This window comes from Microplitis demolitor, chromosome 7, assembly GCF_026212275.2.
Source record: "Microplitis demolitor isolate Queensland-Clemson2020A chromosome 7, iyMicDemo2.1a, whole genome shotgun sequence".
Lineage (NCBI taxonomy): Eukaryota > Metazoa > Arthropoda > Insecta > Hymenoptera > Braconidae > Microplitis > Microplitis demolitor.
Genome location: NC_068551.1, coordinates 5,514,565 through 5,535,937, shown reverse-complemented (window position 1 = coordinate 5,535,937; position 21,373 = coordinate 5,514,565). Strand labels below are relative to the sequence as shown.

The following is a 21,373-nucleotide window of genomic DNA, read 5'->3' as shown; positions in this document are numbered from 1 at the left end:
GCATCAAGAACATTATTCCTCATTATTACTTTTTATTTTCATTTAATTATTTATATTTATTCTTAATGCAACAAAAAATCACACTTTACAATTTATATATAGATATATATATAAAAAAACATTAATAATAATAATTACTATTATTACCATCATTAATTAATTCATTAATTGAACATAATTATTTTATTTAATTATACTATTGTAATGAAACATTATTTATCTTAAAAAATTTTTATTAAACCAAACAGCAATTATACTTGCTCACATAATCACTTAATCAATTTATTTATAAACTAATACAATAATAATTAATTAATTATATATTTATTTATAATTGATATAAAAAAATATGTAAAAACAGTTTGTACAAAAATCGAGAGAAAAGATAGTAAATAGCATCGTGTGTGTATGAATTAAATTACATAAAAAAAAATAATAATAATAATTATATACAAATTTATGCATAGAAGATGAAAAAAAAATTTTTTAACGAAAAAAATTAAAAAAAAAAAAAGACTTTTTTTTTTATTATTTTTGATCACTAGTATTGCAAACACACAACGTAAGTCAATAAAATAATAGTAATTATTTATTTAAATTATGACTTATTGGCAATTAAATCTTTTCTCTCGCAACAATCTAAGAAAATTATGAAAAAAAAAAAAAAAACACCATATGATTTGTAAATTATAATTAAATTATGGTGTTGTTGTTTTTATTATTATTATTGTTCTTAATTGTCTTTTTATTTATAGCCTTTAAAGTTTATTTGTCGGTAATATATAAACTTTTGGCTTTTAACAGACGAGTTAATGAGAATTTTAAAATAACGACACTTATATTAATTAACAACAAAGAAAAGAAATAATAATATTAATAAATCTAATTAGTAAAATGGATTTTTATTTATTTATTTATTTATAATAAATAAATAGTCGTAAAATCCATAGCTAAAATCAATGGACTTATAAATTACAAGCTTTGGACAGTAAAAAAAAAAGTTAAGCGAATAAAAATAACGAATTGGAATGTCTGTATGGAATAATTTGTCTGTTGTATAGAAAAATTCTCATTAAATCCTGTTTTAATTACTTATTATTATGGATTACTATTATTATTTTATTATCTTACATATACATATTAAATTGCTTAGCACTGGATTAACAGTTCGGCATGACGGGTTTCATTTCACCGTCCTTTGATTATCTAATAAGATTTTCACTGGTCCTCAAATATTACAATTTTTATGTATAAGTCTAACGCATTGCAACCATTTGTTTTTGAAAATATTTTCGAACCCTTTACACTTTTTAAATTTTTATGATTGCCTTCAATTGTAACCGTATTCAAATTTGAATTAATTTTTTTAAAAGTTTAAGCAGTTATTGAAAAAGGCAACATATTATTTTCCAAGGATTTGATTTGAAAAAAAAAAAAAAATAGTTTTAAATTAAAGGCTGAATTTAAATTACGAAATAAATTTAAGGATAATAGGGAGCATGTAATTTATTAAAGTAAATATTTAAAGATAATCAATAAGAAAAATTTTAATTGAATTTGCCGCGTCAGAATTTATCTGTAGTCAAATATAATACATATTGATAATGAGGAATTTTAATTAGAAGTGTCTTTTAGCTAATAATTATAAAAGCAATTGAAACATTTTTATTTGAAATTTTTAAGAATAAAAAAAAAATACAAAAGGGAATATTTGAAAAAAATCTGTTAAAAAAAAAGTAGGTTGGAAAAAAAATTCTGAACGCGTTACGTAATTTAAGTGCAGCCTCTTATCTACTTCTAGTAAATTTTTTATCAAAATATATATAATTTTAAATTCAAAATTCTGTATTCGAAAATTTATTTAACAAATTTTGTCAGGTAAATAAATTTAAAAAAAAGTCTATGTCCTAATGGATTGTAAAAAATTTTCGGATTTAATTCAGAGTGAATGTGCAGCTGATGACTTTATTTTTTTAATCTCCGAAAAGAAGTTTATTTTGATATCGAAACTCAAAATCGGAGTGATTTTTTTTTTACTCCGAAACTTTGAGTGACAAAGTGAATTCGGATTTAATTAAAATCCGAATTCACTCCCAATTTTTTTACAGTATACTTTTTTTTCAATTAATTAATTAATTAAATTTTAATACGGACACTTGAAAATTATCGGACATATTTAAAAAGTGGGGAACTACGATTGCCTTAATAATTAACACGTTTAATGATTTATACCCGTAAAAAATATTTTATTATGGGTTGAAATATATATAATTAAAGGCACAATTGTTTCATTTTTTTTTAACATTAATATTTAATAATTGTTTTATTGTTCATGTACTTTTATTGTTAATTTAAATTCAGCAGAGTAAAAGTTATTGTCAATTGGTCCCGCCTGCAAGTTTGTTTTATAAAAAAATAGGCAGTGACGATTTGTTACTATTATAGAGAGACATCACTGTCTACAATCGTGCTATTTTTAATCTATTAAATAATATAACTTATTTATTTATCAAATATCCTTACAATAATTAATATAAAAAAATTTTACTGTATTTTCTAACTCGATTGTCTTAATCATTTATCTAGTGATTGTAATTTATTTACAATAACAAATGACGTAAATCATTTGTTTATATAATTATTTATTTATTTATTTATTTATTTATAAGGTTTACCTACACTCTGGCAAGTCGAAGGCACCTTTACATTTTTTAAAATTTTATTTTAAATTTAATTATTGAGCGTACTCGCACCTACTACGGAAATTACAATAACTTATCCGTAAAACTTTATTTATTTTATTTTTTAAATAAATTGTCACGTTTTACATATCATGAGGCACGATTTAAAATAACATATAGTAGTAAAAAAAAAATGAGTAGTGTCTCTGCTTCAAAGAAGTCTTCGCAATCTTAAAAAATAAAATTATTAATATTTTGTATTTTTATAAGAAACCTATGTTATATATATTTATATGTATATGTATATGTATATATGTATATGTATAAATAACACTTGACTTAATAATTAATATATATAAAAAAAAGTTGATAATGATAATAAAGGATTAGCTTAAATATAAATTGCCTCGGAACCTTTGTTGCCCTGATGAGGCGCACCAGGTGCGTAGGCATTGGGAGAGGCCATGCATTCACTCCAGTCGCTGGTTGAGTGCGGCGAGCTGGATGACCAGTGACCAGGACTGTCGGGAGAGGGGGTGGGGAAGCTTTCGGGAGCCTGCATCATGTGCTGAGGAGTGACATCAGCACCCGAGTGATGCGATGGCGGCGTCAAGTACTGATAGTACTGCTGCTGCTGTTGTTGCTGTTGCTGTTGCTGTTGTTGCTGCTGCTGCTGCTGTTGCTGCTGCTGCTGCTGTGTCTGCTGCATCTGCTGCATCTGAGTTGGACCGGTGGCGTAGGGCAGTGTCTCGAAGTCAAAACCTACTGGCGGCATACCCCCGTGTTTTTGATGCGTCGCTTGTCGCATCGCGGCGATATGAGTGGGAGATGTTGGCAGTGATGGCCGACTTTTAGCCGGCGATGGCGAACCCATGTAACTCGCCTGAGGCGATAGTGTCATGTTTGATTGAACTGAATGTGGTGGTGATTGATTACTGTATGGCGGTGACAGAGTATTTATCATCCCCTGGGTTTGACGTTGATGAGGTGCTAATAATTGGTCATGAAAATTTGGTAAACCGTAGGTTGTTGTAAATGTATCAAGACCTAATTGCTGTAGTGTTTGCATTGATTGTCCTTTGATGCAATCTTCGTATGGAGGTGGTTGTTTAGCTGTTGTCGTTGTGTGACTCACTAATGGCAGTGCGTTACTGTAAAGACTGGCACTGTCATATGGACTTGGTAGATTTCCTTCAGCCCCTTCAGCACCCTGAGGGATTTCTTGATTTGGTGGTTGCGCGCCACGTTTTACTGATAACTTTTTAACTGATGGTTTTCTACGAACCGCTGCAACAACAGCGCCTTCGGAATCTGGTGAGGTTGGATTTCCAGGTCCATTTGTTTTTGGACGTTTCTTTGCCTTTGATTGTTTTGGCGCAGAGCCAATTACTGTAGGCGGTGTTATTAATTGGGAATGATTTGGTGAACCTGTAACAAGTTTAATTAACGTTTAATTAATAATTTTTGTTATTAAATATGAAAGTGTCCGCTTTTAGGGCTGTAGGGGAATATACTTCTGAGAAATACAGTCCCCCTATTATATCATTATGCTCGATTTGGTCGTGGATTTTATTAGCAGATTAGACTCTCTCCAAGTGTCCGCTCTGAATTTGGCCGGTATGAAAAACTATTTATGTATAAATACTATACATTTATTAGGGTGTTCGTTATTTCCCAAATTAGATTATTTTACTTGGTACAAATCATTTAGTTGAGACCCAAAAATAATTTTAAAAAATAAAAAAGTTTATTTCAATGCCGTTTAACCCGGTCTAAGTAATGATACTTCCCAATTTTAGTGCAATAAGAAAAATTATATAACTTGCTGAAAAATAAGCGTACAGCTACAACTAATGCTAATTTTTGTAGGAAGTTTACAACTCTTCAAAAAAGGTCTCTTATGTTTTTTTCGTAAATCCAACCATTTAAGAGATATTGAAGCTCAAACTTTTATTTGTTTATAAAAATTGGCGATTTTGTTTGAAATTCGATTACTCTCTAATGCATTGACATACAATTAAGTGCTATAATTTTTTAAATTTTGTTAATTATATATTAATTATTTGAATTAATTAAATTTATATGCGGACACTTGAAGAGAGCGAGTAAAAATATTGGTTGCGGACATGTACAGAGGGTATTAAAAAATTAATGACTGTCCATTGGTGGGAGAACGGCTAAACATTGAAATTAGGGGAACGGACATTTTCATAGTGGTAAATAGATGAATAAACTTACCCATGAGAGGACCATTGGGCATAACCGAAACCATTTGTGGTGATCGTGGTACATGTTCATCAAGTAGCCGCACAATATCATGATGTAATCGTTCACTGGCGACATCACGTGGCAGCCTGTCCATGTGATCAGTAATTTCGCGATTGGCAAATGTGTCTAGTAGAGCTTTACAGGCCTCAAAACTTCCCTCCCGAGCAGCCAAGAAAAGCGGTGTCTCGTCTTTGTCATCTTGAGCGTCACGATTAGCACCGTGTACTAGTAAAATATTAACTGCGTCGACATTATTGACAGCCGCTGCCCAATGGAGTGCAGTTTTTCCACTATTGTCAGCTGCATTGATGTCCGCATCAGCGTTTATCAAGTCTTCGACCATTCCCTCGGTAGCCAGACGGGCTGCGAGTATCAGCGGAGTGGTACCATCGTGCATACGAGCATTTAAATTGGTAGCTCTGTTGCGTAACAATATTTGAAAGACACCCATCGCATCGGCAGCAACTGCCGAGTGTAATGGAGTACGTCCTGTGTTGTCTTGTGAGTTGGCATCAGCGCCAGCATCAAGCAAACGTTTTGCTGCGTCAGCTCGTGCGTAACGTGCTGCCAAGTGTAGTGAAGTCTCACCACTTTTGTCCGTAGTCGCATTTAAGTCTGCACCCTGAGCAACTAGATCAGCAATAACAGCAGCAGTACCGTCACTGTCATCGTCTTCTTCACCAGTATCCAGTCCACCACCTCGTACAGCTGCGACCATCAGCGGTGTCATACCACAGGGTCCCCGTGCGTCAATATCCTGACCGTGTTCAAGACTCGGTGGTGTCAGAACTCCATTAGCATCAGGACGACGTATTTCTGCGGCATCCAAATGCTGCTGTGTCCACATACGCGGTTCAGCTTCCTCATAATCAGTGATAGCAGTGTGGTCACTGGCATAACCAGGTTCTATTGCGCGCATTCGTTTAGAAGGTGGTAAATCAGATTCATCATCAGACCACCGCTGCCCGCGACCATTTCCTACATCAATGTCCATACAATTAACAGAAGGCTGTTTATTAAGATTACGCATTTCCTGGCCATCTGGTCCACGTCTACGACTGCGTCTACGCTGACCACTGCCTGCACTAGACCGCAAAAATCCTTCAGGGAACCAGGTTATACCAACAGCACGTTTTTTCTGAGCAGTAACCAGGACTCCTACGAACATTCCACCCAAAACGACGATAACAACACCAATGAAAACATATTTATAGTTCGTAGGAGTATCTGGATAGTCTGGGCCAAGTCCAGGATGTAAGAGCCCGGTCACTGACTCAATAGGATAACTGTTTGGCAACGAATGTTTTGAGGCAGTCGCTGCCAGATATTCCGCAGCTTCATTCGCCGTCGAGAAACAAACCTTACCCTCAGTTGTCGTACATTTACGATTGTCAATTTCCAGTAGCACTTTTATACCATTTTTATGTCCGGGATAACCTCCAGAGGGTCTACTGAATACCGAAGACTGGATTGATGAATCACGATTATCATTTACTGGATAAACCATCTGGTTCCCCAGCTCGTCTAATTTAATACGCAAGGTCGTACGTAACTGGTGACCTATCTCCCGTAAGAATGCAACAGATTCATCAAGAAATGACTTCATATCCATACGTACTACTATTGATATCACACCCTCGGCAAGTGATTCTGGTTCATTTTCACAATCCAATCCGTCCCAATTACACTCCTCATTGTTGCATCCGTAATCACAGTAACCATTGGCGTAATGTTTGCGACAGTACGCGTCATATATTGGATTACAAGGAGCTAACTTCTTCTCACAATCACGTCCGTCGAATAAACATTGAGCATTGTTACACACTTCATCGCAAACACCGTTCATAAATACTTCCCAACATTTTACTGGAGCCGTACAATTGTGCCATGGATTAATACCAAGTGAACAATCATTGCCATCAAAATTACACGCATACCGATTACATTCTTGATCACAACGTCCATTTCCGGCTTTTTGGTCACATCTATTTTCCATGCATTTTTGTTTTTCCCGCGCTAGGTCCAGCTCGTAAGGATTTTTCCTATTGGGTATCATGGAATTCGGTCTGTCGAAGATTCCACCGCGACTATTGTTGTCGTAAATCTCGCAATTTTTGCCGGTCCACTTTGGCGGACAGTAACAAGCGTAATCACCGACAAGATTTTCACACAAAGCGTCGGGTTGTTGACAAGGATTACTTTCACACTCGTCTTTGGCGTCTATTTCACAATGAGTACCAGATGTTCCTGGCGGACAGTAGCATCGGTAACCCATTTCCGTTGAAGCAGGACGACAAGTACCGCCATGTAGACAAGGTTTGTTATCGCAGTATGATCCAGCAAATTCACAATTATGACCATAATAATCTGCTGGACATAAACAAGTGTGACCGGCTTGTTTGGCTGTACAGACACCACCATTTTGACAAGGAGAACTGTCACAAAAGTTGACTTTTACTTCACAATGACGTCCCATGTAACCGGGCTTACAATTACAGTGATAATTATTGACCAGTTGGACGCAATCTTGCGTACCTGGATTGGCACAAGGATTAGAAAGACACTCATTTATGTCACCTTCACAACGTGGACCGACAAAACCTGGAGGACATGTACATTCGAATCCGCCAACTTTATCAGTACAAGTTCCGTTATTATGACAAGCGCCTTCAACACAATCATTAACGTTTATTTCACAAAGAATACCCAGTGTACCTGGTGGACATGAGCAACTGAAATTGTTTATCAAATCATGGCATTTGCCACCATGAGAACAAGGATTATTATGACAGTCATCGATATTTAGTTCACAATTCTGTCCTTGGAAACCTTTTGTACATAGACATTGGTACAAACCAACAAGATCTTTACAAGTCGCGCCGTTTTGACAAGGCGCTGAGTCACATTCGTTAATTTCCTCTTGACAATAAGATCCCGTATAACCCTCAAGACAATGACACCGATGACTGTTGCCAATGTCTTCGCACGTACCATTATTACATAAATATTCTTCTGGTAAATTTTTGCGTATTGCTGCGTCTTTGCAAGATACCATTTCAACGTCACAAACTTTACCTGTCCAACCTGGTGAACAATTGCAGTGATATTTATTTTTATGTTGGACACAAGCAGCACCATTCTCGCAAGGTTTATCCGCGCACCAATCAACGTACATATCACAACGTTGTCCAGTGTATCCATAAGGACAGTGACACGTGTAATGATGATTTATATCGTCGTAACAAGTAGCCCCGTTGAGACAAGGTGAGCTGTCACATTCGTTTATTCGATACTGACAGTTTGAACCTGTGTAACCTGGCTGACAAACGCATGTGTAATTATTGATACCGTCAATACATTTTCCATTATTCATACAACTGCTTATCGTACAGTCGTCGTCATTTGTTTGACAATTAATACCAGAGAATCCTAGTTGACATTGACAAGTGTACGAATTAACGTATTGATTACAAATGGCGCCATTTTGACAAGGTGATGATTGACATTCATCGACATCTAGCTCACAATGTTTACCATTGAAACCGTCAACGCAGAGACACGTGTAATCGCCGATTCCATCTAAACAAGTACCGCCGTTTTGACAAGGAAATGACGCACAGTCGTCGGTATTTATTATGCAGTCACGTCCTTCGTAACCTTTCGCACAAACGCAGTGATAAGAGCCATTTGTGTTGCGACATGTCGCTCCATTACGACACGGGGATGTCATTACACACTCGTCGACATCTTCGTCGCAGAGACGACCAGTGTAACCGACGGTACAAGTGCATGCAAAGTCCAAGAAATTTGATGACGGAGTACATTTTGCCCCGTGAAGACACTTGTTGGGTGAACATGGGTCCAATTTTTCCTCGCAGTTGCGGCCTGTGTGAGGCAACTCGCAAACGCACTTGTAGTCGTTGACGAGGTCGATGCAGGAACCTCCGTTTTGACAGGGATTCGCTGCGCAGTCGTCGATGTTCGTCTCGCAGTTGATGCCTGCGTAACCGGGAAGACATTGGCAGCTGTAGTCGTTCAAGTGGTCGATGCACGAGCCCCCGTGCTGACAGGGGTTCGATCCACACTCGTCGATGTCCGCTTCGCAGCGCTTGCCGCCGTACCCTGGAAGGCAGTGGCAAATAAACTGATTCACTCCGTCCTCGCAGGTCCCGCCGTTGACGCACGGGTTGCTTGCACACTCGTCGATGTCGCTCAGACATCGCGCGTCGTAATAACCTCGGGGGCATTCGCACCGGTATCCGTTGATCAAATCTATGCACCGACCTCCGTTGGCACATGGGTTACTCGAGCACTCGTTTATGTCTGTCTCGCAGTGCTGTCCGGTGAATCCTGGCTCGCACTCACATGAATACCTGAAATTAAAAAAATTAAATTTTTAAGATTTTTTAAAAAAATTTTTTTAAAATTCTAATATACGATAAATTATTTTTATTACTTTGAGATTTAAATAATAAAATTAATTTTTTAAATGTCATTGAAAAAAAAAAAATTTATTTTACTTTTTTTTACAACGTAATTTATTGAAATAAAAAAAAACCAAAAACAAAATAGGGATAGCCGTGAGGGTGAAGTAAAAAAAAGCAGTGATAAAACACGTTAATTAAAAAAAAAAAAAAAAAAAAAAAATGATAAAGCACACTCTGGAACACTTTTCTTTTCAAATAATATTACGTACCATCCTAGACCTGGCATCCGATTGCTTCTCAAGTAGTGATACGACCGTAGAATTGAAAAAGAAAAAGCGCACAAGGAATCTTATATTAGTATAAAAGTTAATTGGCTTTGTAATTATAATAAAAATAATAATTTTGGGTAATTTAACAACCCTAATAGCACAGTTTGCTTAGCAAAAGTTTACAAAAATTTCCTTTACTTTAATTTTTCGTCACATGTCCGTAAACCAGACTTTTCCGTTTTTTATGACAATTTGTATACAACTTGACGTCAAAAAAAAAAAGTTCGAAGTCAACGGACATTTGACGAAAAATTAAAGGAAAATTTGACTAAATTAAGGAAAAATGAACCGAAAATTTTTAAACTTTTGCTTTCAAATTGTCTGTAAATTCGGGCAGCAAATTGTCGGTAATTTAAATAATCAAATTACTGTCAATTTCAAGCTAAAGTGGCTATTAGGGAAGAGATACATAGTCTCTGATCACTTGATTGACATTGATGGACTAATTGATAAATGATGTATTGGCTAAATGAATGAAATATATACAAATATAAAAAATACAAACCTATTGATACCGTCGTTGCATCTGGCGCCATTTCTGCAAGGATTGCTGTAGCATTCATTGACATTTATTTCACAATTAGTACCAGAAGTACCAGGTCGACATATGCACTGATATCCGTTTATTCTGTCCTCGCATCTACCACCAAACTGACAAGGATTACTCTCGCACTCGTCGATCTGAGTTTGACACAATTTCCCAGTGAAACCAGGGAAGCAGCTACAGGTGAAGGAATTCTCTCCATCTATACAAGTACCGCTGTGACATGGATTCGACTGGCAGTCATTGATATTCGTTTCACAAGATGCACCAGTAAATCCTGCTGGACATTCACATGTATATTTGGCTATCGAGTCTTGGCATGTGCCACCATTTTTGCATGGAGCTGACGCACAATCGTCTATGTTTATCTGACAATGCGATCCAGCAAATCCTTTAGCGCAGTCACATTTGAATGAATTCACCAAGTCTGTACATATGCCGTTGTTCAGGCATGGATTTGTTGCGCATTCATTGATGTCTATCTCACATTGTGTTCCTGTGTAACCTGAAAATTATTATTTGTTTATTTATTTGCAACTTAAATATTTTCATTTAAAAATTTCAAAATTTCAAACTTCAATTGACTCTAGAACGTCAACTATCAACTTGACATAAAAAACTAAAGAGACCTTTTTTAAAGGAAATTTAATTCTCTGTAAAAAAGTATTCATTACATTTTATCGTATCTCTGATAATTTATCCAGAATTTGAATTCAAAAGTTTTGATGAAAATAAAATAAAAATTTATCAAACTTTGAATGAAGTTTGTGGAAAAATTATGAAATTTAAGTGAAAATGGCTCAGGACTTAATTGTAGAAAATGAAATTTCCTACAAAAAAGGTCCTGAGGACAATTAATGTAAAATTAAAAGCTTGCGAGTAATTAGTAAAATAAGTAAAAGTAATTAAGATTACGCTTGAATTTTTCAAATAAAAATAAATCATGGGCAGATCGTTTAAATTAAATCCAATTAAATAAATAGCTAAGATATATTATTGACATTGTCACTAATTGTACGTGAAATCAGTATATGTCTGACCCGTGTCCTGGTAATCGAGGCCAATTAGCAAAGTATCAAGATGCTGATGCTCGTCACGACTGTCCGCGACTTGAGAATTTTTATCCACTTAAATAAATAATAAAAAAAAAATTAAAAGGTTTTTTTAGAAAAACGTGGGACGTATTTTTCGTTACCATCTACCTTTTGATTGATATCACCCGTAAAATGAATGTTATAAAAAGGTAAATTTAAATAACAAAACAAAAAGTCATAGCTTTAGTTATTTAAACATTAATATTAAGTATCTCGGAGTTCATAAGATTATTATATAATAATTTTTCGATTAGTTCCAAGCGTGAGAGGTGTCTCGAAGAATGTATGACTAGCCCACGCAACCTATTTACTTCATACGAACATGACAGTTTCAATTGTCAGCCGGAAACCTTCACTTCAACTGCTTCATTCTCATCTTTATCTTGTGTAGACAAGACTCGACTCAACTCAACTCAACTCAACTCGACACATCACTAGGATACTAGTTTATCTTAGTGTCTTTTTCTTTTTTTTTTTATCATCATTTTTAATTCTCTCTCTCACTCTCTTTTACTTGTAAAATTGGTTTATTATATATATATTTCTTTGAGGTTTGACCGGTCTCATCTTCACAGTCAACATCAACAATGTATAGGGCATAGTAAAGAGAATGAAATATCTTTAAGACTAGAGTCATACTTGCCGACTAAATTAACATACGAATACGTTTGTATTATTGCTTAGTCTTCTATCTCTCTCTCTTTTTCTCTTCTATCTTACTGTTAGTGCGTTACATTATATTATAAGTATAAGTATAAGTATAAGTATAGGGATAAGTATGGGAGAGAATTGTGAGATATGTAGATATATAAAGGCCCAAAGACGCCGTTGAATTATTAAAATATGTAGGCAAGGGACGCGGACCACCAGGAAATTTTGAAATGCTGACTAGACGTAAACTGCATTGTTCTTGTAATGTGACTTTTTAAAAACTCATCTGGCTACAAGGGATTTTATGGATAAATTATAATGTCTTGATGATGGTGTTTGATCTATTTTTTTAATTTTATTTACGGATGACAATTTTTGTAATAAAAATAGAGAATTTTTAAATTTTTCGGCACACAAAAATTTACAAAGTTTTTTTTTTTTAAGTATTTTTTTTATAAATTTGGTAAAAAAAAATACTGAGAAGAAAAATTTCTTGTAAATTAATAAGTGAAATGATACTAAAATTTGTTGACAAATAATTTTTAGATTTTTTTAAAAATGGTAAATTATAAAAAAAAAATATTTTAAAAAATTGCACCTAAGGTTTTTGTTAATTTTCTGTGTGTATATTTTTAGTTTTTTTTTTTTTTTGTAATTGACTTGTTGAAAAAAAAAAAAAAAAAAACTTCGAAAATGGCTAATTGTCTGTTTTCAGGATCATTAAGAAGACTACTGGTGTGACCGCCTGTAAAAAGATCATTTTTGGGAATTTTTTTAAAGAAAACTACTGGATGGAATGGTTTAATGTTTTAAGGACATATTTGTGGGTATATAATGAATATAAGATAAAATTTTTGGACCAAAAAATTCAAAATTCAGCGAGTTATTCACAATCTCCCGCTTAAAAAAAAGTCCCCCTGCTGCAGTGATAGCGACTTTCACAGTCCATGAAATCAAAAAACCAAAAAGTCTATTAAACTCGAAGGTATTTCCCGTACCATGACCCTCGGGATAAGAAAAAAATTTAAATTTAACAAAATGGCGGAGTTTTAAAAAAAAAATTCAAATTTCGCGCGAAAATTTGATGATTTTTGGCCTGGCAAAATTACATTTTTGATTCGATCGAAAAACTGGAGGTTCATGGTACGTAGAAATCTATAAAAGAAACTGCAATTCAAATCAAATCGATCGGATGATTTGTCTTCGAGTTACAACTGCAGCATTTTTAAAAAATGTATTTTTGAGAACCGATAAGTGGCTGCTCTTTCGATCTGTAACTCAAAAAAACTATTCGAGATATGCACTAGAAATTGTAGTATGTTAGTTTTAAAGATATAGACTATACAAAAAAAAATTTTTTTTCAAAATTTCACACTAGTAGTCTCCCTTAAGTGAAGACTCTATTTTATTTAATAGTTTTTGTTTAAAGTAAAAATAAAATTAAAAAAAAAAGTTAAGTATATATTTTTTGTGTATATAATTTAAAAGATACAAGTGTCAAGTTGCAAGAGATTGGAGTTCTAGCCGGCAGTAAATCAAAGCTCTATTCTTATGATACCAAGATGCCCACGCACAAAGTCAATTTATTTCACTCTTAATTCCGGTTTAATTTCGTAGCATACTTTAAACCCTCAATACAATACCATTTTACTGTTAGATAATAAGCAATATTGATACCAATGCAGCTTCAATTAAATAATAATGAACCTCGACGCCTATAATTAAAATCAATTATTGAGTGAAAGCTACAATGGGAATTTAAAAATGAAACTGGTGATAGTCACAATTAAAACAAGCGGAGTGAATGAACCGTAACAGATAATGTTTTGAATACATAGTTGTGCAAAAAATAGGGGATGAGTGGATGTGTGGATGCGAATTTCCACAAGCTCGACACACCACATCCGGTATCAAATTAATTTACTTAATTGAAACTCTCTTCCTGCGCGGCACTGGATTCGAGACTTCCGGCTTCTGGCTCTTTTCATGTCTAGCGAATTTCCATTTCCTCATAAATATACATTGTACATATATATACATATATATATGTACAATCACTTGTCTTTGGCTGCATTATATTTCATTACTTGTTTAACTTTTTTGTTTCTATACATTATGATTTATGATCTTAATAATTGAACTTACAGTATCGTAACTCCCATCAAAGACAATAAGAGAGATCTGTGTTGAATAAGTTCCTTTTATTATTATTATTTTTTAAATTCTATTCATTTGAATAACTTCCTTGTTTCAAACACGCAATCCGTTTTTATTTGTTTTTTAGTTTCGATTGTGAGTTATTTTTTCTTTTGTCGTCTTTAGTAAAGTAGCAAAAAAAACAAAGAAAAAAAAACTAATGCTCCAGTAATTAATTATTCAAATCGGTGGGAATTAGTCAGAAAAAAATCTTTATTAATTTTTTTTAAAACCTATAGGCTAAAATATATTACTGTGATAAATTATTTGATGCAGAATTTAATAAACAAAATTAAATTTTTATTTTAAAAAAAAAATTGTGAAGTTAGCAGACAATTTAATTTTCAAATTTTGTTTTAATAATTAAATTAAAAAATAAAAAAAAAAAAACTAAAAATATGCACATGTAGAAAATTTAAAAATCTGTAAGTGCAATTTTTTAAATTTGTCATTTTTAAAAAAATTCAAAAATTATTAGACGTCAATTGATTTCAGTTTCATAAAAAAAATTTAATTGATACTAAAAATTGCACTTGAGTGCAAAAAAGTCAATAAATTTTTTATTTTTTTTTTTTTGAAAAATTTTTTTGAAATTTTTTTACATGAGTGATTATTACCGTAGGTTATTTTACGCGTAATTTAATAGTCCAGTAAAACCTGCTGCAGTTTTAATCGATAAATTAAAATTTGAAATCAATAATTATTAAAAGTAAAAAATGATAATAATCTCTCGATAATCTATTAATAATATTTAGTTAAAATTAAAAAGCAATTTTAATCCCATGTTAAAGTTACAGAGGACATTATACTACAAGCAACAAACTCCCACGTTAGCGACTATAATTTTCCGTTCTCACCCCATGGCTGTTTAACTCGTCACGTTAAATAAAACCCGTAGACCAAAACCTAACAGCTTGACCAAAGCCCAACAGCAAGGAATAACAACAAGACCAAGAGCAAGACTGTCCGCCTCATGTTCGGATAATTGTAATCTATTGCCCATGTGTACCTTTAAGAAAAGCACAAGCCGAGACTTGGTTTGATAAAGTGTACACAAGCTAGTCGCGTGTCTAACTTACATATTCACATGCACATACATACATTTAAATCATGATAGTGGTGTCAATAGATACACCAACACCCACAAATTACCTTTGACTTGAATTAGAAAAGCAGTATCTCGTTAACGACAACCGTACTTCCAGTTTTTACTCTTTTTTTATTTATTATAAAAAAATAAACATCAAATTGAAAGGCTATTTTTTATTACAGATGCTTCGATTCGGTTGCGAATATTTTCTGAGACGCGTGATTTTGATTCTGGAGATTTCTTGTGTGCTTGGAGCAGTGTCTTGATTAAGGGCCACGGAAGAACATGGATAAGATGTTGTAGCGGTATTCTCAGGCTATTAAACTCAAACGTGGATCGATCGCACACACACACACACATACATCTCTACATCGGCTGAGATGCTGAGATGTTAAGAGAAAAAGATAAAAAGAGAGAAAGAATGGAATCGAAACACGTCGACGGAAAATTTCTACCCTTTCTATATCTCAGATGGTTTCTTGAGAGCAAACGGTAAAATATAATTGGGTATTAGTACGTGAATTTTGCGATATTAGGTGAGTAATATATGGTTACTGGTGTTTATTAAATAATAAAAGGGAAATAGAATTTTATAGAAAAATTTCATTCTTTTTTATTGGGATGGAAATATTCATTTTAGAGAAAAAATTAATCAGATCTTTTTTGTAGAGAATTTTATGAGCTACAAAAAAGATCTTCAGTAATTTTTTTGTAACATTGATAGTTTCATCACAATTTGAATTTAAAGCCATAAAAAATTATTTTTATAAAATTTTCTATTTTATGCTTAAGACTTTGAATTGATATTTTTGCAAATTTATTAGAGATACGCTAAAAATGTATCAGACCTTTTTTGTAGAAAATTAAATTTCCAATAAAATTGTATTCAAACATTTTTTTCGTATGTTGCATAGTTTTGCTTAAATTTTAATTCAAAGTTTTAATTTTTGATTAAGAAGTTGAAAAAATCTAATAATTTTTTTTTTTTTTTTTTTTTTTTTTAAACTAAAAAAAATTATTCACACATAGAAGCTGGCAGTTTAAATGCATACAATAAAATCGTAAATAAAAAATAGCATAAAAATGGTAACAGAGCCGCACCTAAAAAGCTGCCAAGAAAATTCGATCGTAAAATCCCCATACTTAAGTTAAGTTTCATTCGGATTCCTGAAGACAAGCTCAGTTACTTGATCGTAAAAGTAAAAATACTTGCAACGCGACAGCCGTTCAACCACCATCTAAAAATTATTTATTGCATTTCTAGTCTCAGCCAAGTAGTCTAAACAATACAAATCAAATCCTCCTTTCCATATATTCCAAGCCATCAAAGATTTTATTTTAAAAACCATGCGCCTCTAATCAACCTGCCATTAGGATCATCACATCTGAATAATATTCTCATAAAAAAAAATTATAAATTTAAATCCTTTCCTTTTCTTTAAACAAAAAATTATCCACTATTTTATGTCCGTCCAATACTCAGCGATACTCTCGTGGTAATCGATCAAGCTTATAGATTCCAAACGATCAATCGTTCGAGGACTCATTAATTCTTTAGTCTTCATGTCAGTCTTGAGCATAAGATTATCATCGGTAGCCAATTAATCGACGTAATTTACTCGCGCCTCTTAAACGCGATCCAACTAATGTCGTAATAAACAATAATAATTTATAATAGTTTAGATTTTTTAATTAAATAATAAATGGATACTTAAATTAATAATAATAATAATAATAAATAAATAAAATAAAATGATTATAAAACGAGTTGTTTGTCAAGTTACCGGTTCCTCGGTCGTTTTATGCAAATAACCGTATATTCCGAACTCTTTTACCGCCCCCGGACTAATTACGCACAACTAAAAAAATATATGTATACATTAAATATACCCGTGTATATAGTACCTTTAATGAGATATCGAGACTTTAGTTATTATTATTATTGTATCAATAATAAATCAGTTATTTGTAATAAACTTTGTGCCATCCCACCTTTCCTACATTTTTTTTTAAATTTTATTTCATGTCCATGTGCAGTAACACAGAATACATCAATTATTTATGCCTGATATTTTATTATTTTTATTTAACTATATCTACGATGTACTGATATATTTACACCATCGATATCGACTTTTATTAGGACTTTAGTATCGTTACTTTCCCTCTACTGATGTTTCTGATAGCCGAGCGCTATATTTTATATTTATAAGACGTGTTGATTTAATTTGTCGGTTGTATTTTTAAATTTTTGTACCACACCCAGGTCACGAAACGGTTTATTCGTAACTATTTTTGTTATTAAACTGAAATTATTTAAAATTGTTTAGCCGACTTTAAATCTAAGGCATGAATTGAAGTTACTTAGACTTATGGAGGCATTAGTTAGACTCAAATAGACATGAATCCAGAAACGAACATAAAGGGACTTAAGGGGGACCACTAGAAGGACCGCCTAAAAAAATGATGATTGGGAATTTTTTTAAAGAAAAATACTGAATATAATTAATCTAAGATAAAATTTTTGGACCTCTCAAATCTCCCGCTCAAAAAAAAGTCCCTCCTGCTGCAGTGATAGCGACCTTCACAGTCCATGAAATCAAAAAACCAAAAAGTCTATTAAACTCGAAGGTATTTCCCGTACCATGACCCTCGGGCTAAGAAGAAAATTTAAATTTAACAAAATGGCGGAGTTTCTAAAAAAAATTCAAATTTCGCGCGAAAATTTTATGAGTTTTGGCCTGGCAAAATTACATTTTTGATTCGATCGAAAAACTGGAGGTTCATGGTATGTAGAAACATATATAAAAGAAATTGCAATTCAAATCAAATCGATCGGATGATTTGTCTTCGAGTTATAACTGCAGCAATTTTGAAAAATGTTTTTTCGAGAGCTGATAAGCGGCTGCTCTTCAGATGTAACTCAAAAAAACTATTCGAGATATGCACGAAAATGTAGTATGTTAGTTTTGAGGATGCAGAATATCGAAATATGCAAAAAAAAAAAACTTTTTTCAAAATTTCACACTAGTGGTCTCCCTTAACAAGATAGAGAACTTGCAAGGAATACCACAAAAAGGTAAAATTATAAAATTTGTCTTCAGGGCAATTGATGCAAGTGATCCAGTCATCTCTCCAGTGGGCTAATGGCCCAAAGGTGGATTGGGTTCCACAGGCAGCTTGGGCCTAACAGAGAGTCGATTTAAAAAATCCAGAGTTCGTTCGTTTCCCGATACATGTCTTTGTAGGTCTAATTCATGCCTTTGTAAGTCTGTGTGTTCATTTCGATGATCATTTAGGTTTAAAGTATGCCTTAGATTTCGATTCGGGTTAAAAAATTTTTTTTTCTTTTAATTAAAAAAAAATAAAAATGTTTTTATGAGTTTTTTATGGTTCTTTTTAAGGATACCAATCCAGGAAGCAGTATCAACGACACTCAGACAGTATTTAATGAATATTAGTTACGCACGCGATCGCGCACTTACGCGAGGACTCGATGACTATGGAGACGACGCGACGACGGTATCACTTCCGATCTTATAAGATAGGCTTTAGTCTTGAAAGAGTAATATAAATATAAATACATAAATATATATGTATGAGTAAGTATATATATATATGTAAAAGAGAGGACAGCGTGAGGATACGATATCTCTTGGTTGCATCGTTAAAAGGCAACGCCTTCTCCAGGTACTCTTTCATTTCATCTCTCCTTAATTTTTTTCCATCGCAATATATTATTTCTTATTATTCTGTAACTTAAAATATTTATTCGTTACCAATTCTCAAGCTCTCATTATTTATTTATTGTCAATTAAAACTAATTATTTGTATATATTTAAATAATCGTAATTTATTTAAAATGTTTTTTAAATTAAATATTCATCATTTAAATTCTCAAACTCCAATTAAAATATATATTTTTAAAATCACCAGTAATTACCACTTGACAATTAAAAATAATAATTATTTATATATTCATTAATTAATAAATATGTTTTAATTTTTTATTTAAATTATAAGTTAATAGACGTATTTAATATACGGTTAATATATAAGTTCAATAGAGGCCATATCAAGTTTAAATAAAAAATAAAAACTACCGACTCATGTGTTCAAGAGAAAGGGCCCCACGTGTTCATCTCACGGCGTCTTGGTATCGTGGGTGTGTGAGGCCCAGCATTAAAGAGATCCGATGAGATGAGAGTTTACTCTAAAGAACTCACTACTCAGTCTAGTCACTACTCTCTATTATATACACTAACACAACTCTACATACACATATACATATATAAATATATAGATGTAGAGCTGGAACTAGAGGATAGTAACCGTTAGCGTACTACGGGATAAATAAAGAGACGCGCCCGATTCCCAAGTCGAGTGAAGGTCCGAATGGAGGTTAAACAATAAAACATTCAAAAAATTAAATTAATGTAAGTAATAAAAATACACGACCAAGAAGTTTTTTTTTTTATATAAAGGAGAATAAAAAAATATATATATATATATATATACATATATATAAAGAAATACGAGGACAAAAAAAGGTTTAAAGAATCTTTTCAAGTACTCGAGACTCGCGTATCTCGATATATCTGTTTACCACACCCACATTTCTTACTCTTAGTTTTTCACCGACAGATGAATCCTATCTCTTTTATTTTATTTTAATCAGCAGATTCGTTCTACTATTGCTGTCTTTGATTCAGGACTGGTACTATATATATATACATATATATGGAGACAAAATTTATATTAAAGAACCTATATATACTACTCTTTAATATAAATTTATATATCCGTAGTTGTACTGTCTAAGACTGATATAAAATTTTCATTGGCTGTTAAGTTGCTCCACTTGTGAGTACGGATGTGTCACGTAATGTAGATTTTAAATAAAAACTTCAGGACAAACTTGTGTATGGACTTTTGAGTCTTTGAGATCCAGGTGTGTCTGAATATATATTCTAATATGTATATATTTATATTTATATATATAAGAGTGTGTGTTGTAGAGTGAATGTGCAGGGAAGAGAAATCAGATAGCAGAGATTTAGTTCACTCTCAATACCTCAATGGTATATTAGACATTTTCTGCGAGAGTTGGGTATAGTGAGTCACTCAACAAGCTTAGGAAATTTTTTATTTGATTTTTGTAACGTTTGTATATATAGATATATATGATCTCAAGGTGTCGAATGCTGGTTGCTGTTATTTCAATTCGCGTGGGAGTCTTTGTACCACACCCATTATTATAACTGTTCTCATGATAAATATTCGTAATGTTGGATAGATAAGCACATTTCGACACTAATCTTTTATTTATAATCATAATTAATAAAAAATATACAGGGGAGAGAGGGGCAAAACGGAGTACTTGAGGAAATACTGCTTATAAGTTTTTGAGAACCCATACGTTAAATATTTTTTTTCTTGAAGATATTCAAAGTAAATAGAAAAAATTTTCAGTTGCGATAAAGAAAAAATTATTTTTTGCGGGAAAAGGGCGACCTCTAAAAAAGGTGAAAAAATGCTGGATATTAAATAAGTTTTATTAATTTAAATTTTTTTTGTAAGGATTTTTTTGTAAAAGTCCGTATACCCGCTCAGTACCATTAGTCGCTCACTTTAACTGCTTAATGCGTTTTTTATAATTTTTATAAAAAAAAATTTCAACTAAAAAAATTGTTATTGATAAATAATTATTTGCGAATCTAAATATATTAAAATATCATGTATCAAATTATTTTATAATAGATTATGAATTTAAATTAACTGACTGTTTTCAAAATCGCGCATAGCCGGGCATTTTTTACTTTAACGTTCGTTCATTAGATTAAATTTAGGTTACGTCAAATTTTTTAATAATTGTTATAACTATATCTTATTAAATATATTTTTAAAATTCATGAAATTTAATATTATGAAAGAATAAAGTAATATAATTTATAAATCATTTGTCCAAATCAATAAACTTATGATAGTTTAATTGATATTGTCTTTGAGCGACTATAGGGCCATGTGTTGATCGAGTAATGGTACATGACAATTTTTAGTGAGCGACTATGGGTACACTCAAGGAGCTTATTT

The 21,373-nt window shown here is 32.6% G+C and overlaps 1 protein-coding gene across 3 annotated transcripts in view; it reads right to left on the bottom strand.

The window, feature by feature from the left end:
- Positions 1-737: 737 nt before the first annotated feature.
- LOC103569561 (neurogenic locus Notch protein) overlaps positions 738-21,373 on the bottom strand; it is a 163,319-nt gene continuing 142,683 nt past the window's right edge. For 2 of the 3 annotated variants that reach the window (XM_008546905.2, XM_008546907.2), the window contains 4 exons: positions 10,211-10,754; positions 9,646-9,669; positions 4,920-9,322; positions 738-4,109 (listed from right to left, as the gene is read on the bottom strand). In XM_008546905.2, the coding sequence (XP_008545127.1) occupies positions 3,073-4,109; positions 4,920-9,322; positions 9,646-9,669; positions 10,211-10,754 (6,008 nt within the window). In that variant the 3' untranslated portion in view covers positions 738-3,072. The remainder of the gene's footprint in view (positions 4,110-4,919; positions 9,323-9,645; positions 9,670-10,210; positions 10,755-21,373) is intronic. The other variant, XM_008546906.2, reaches the window with a different exon arrangement.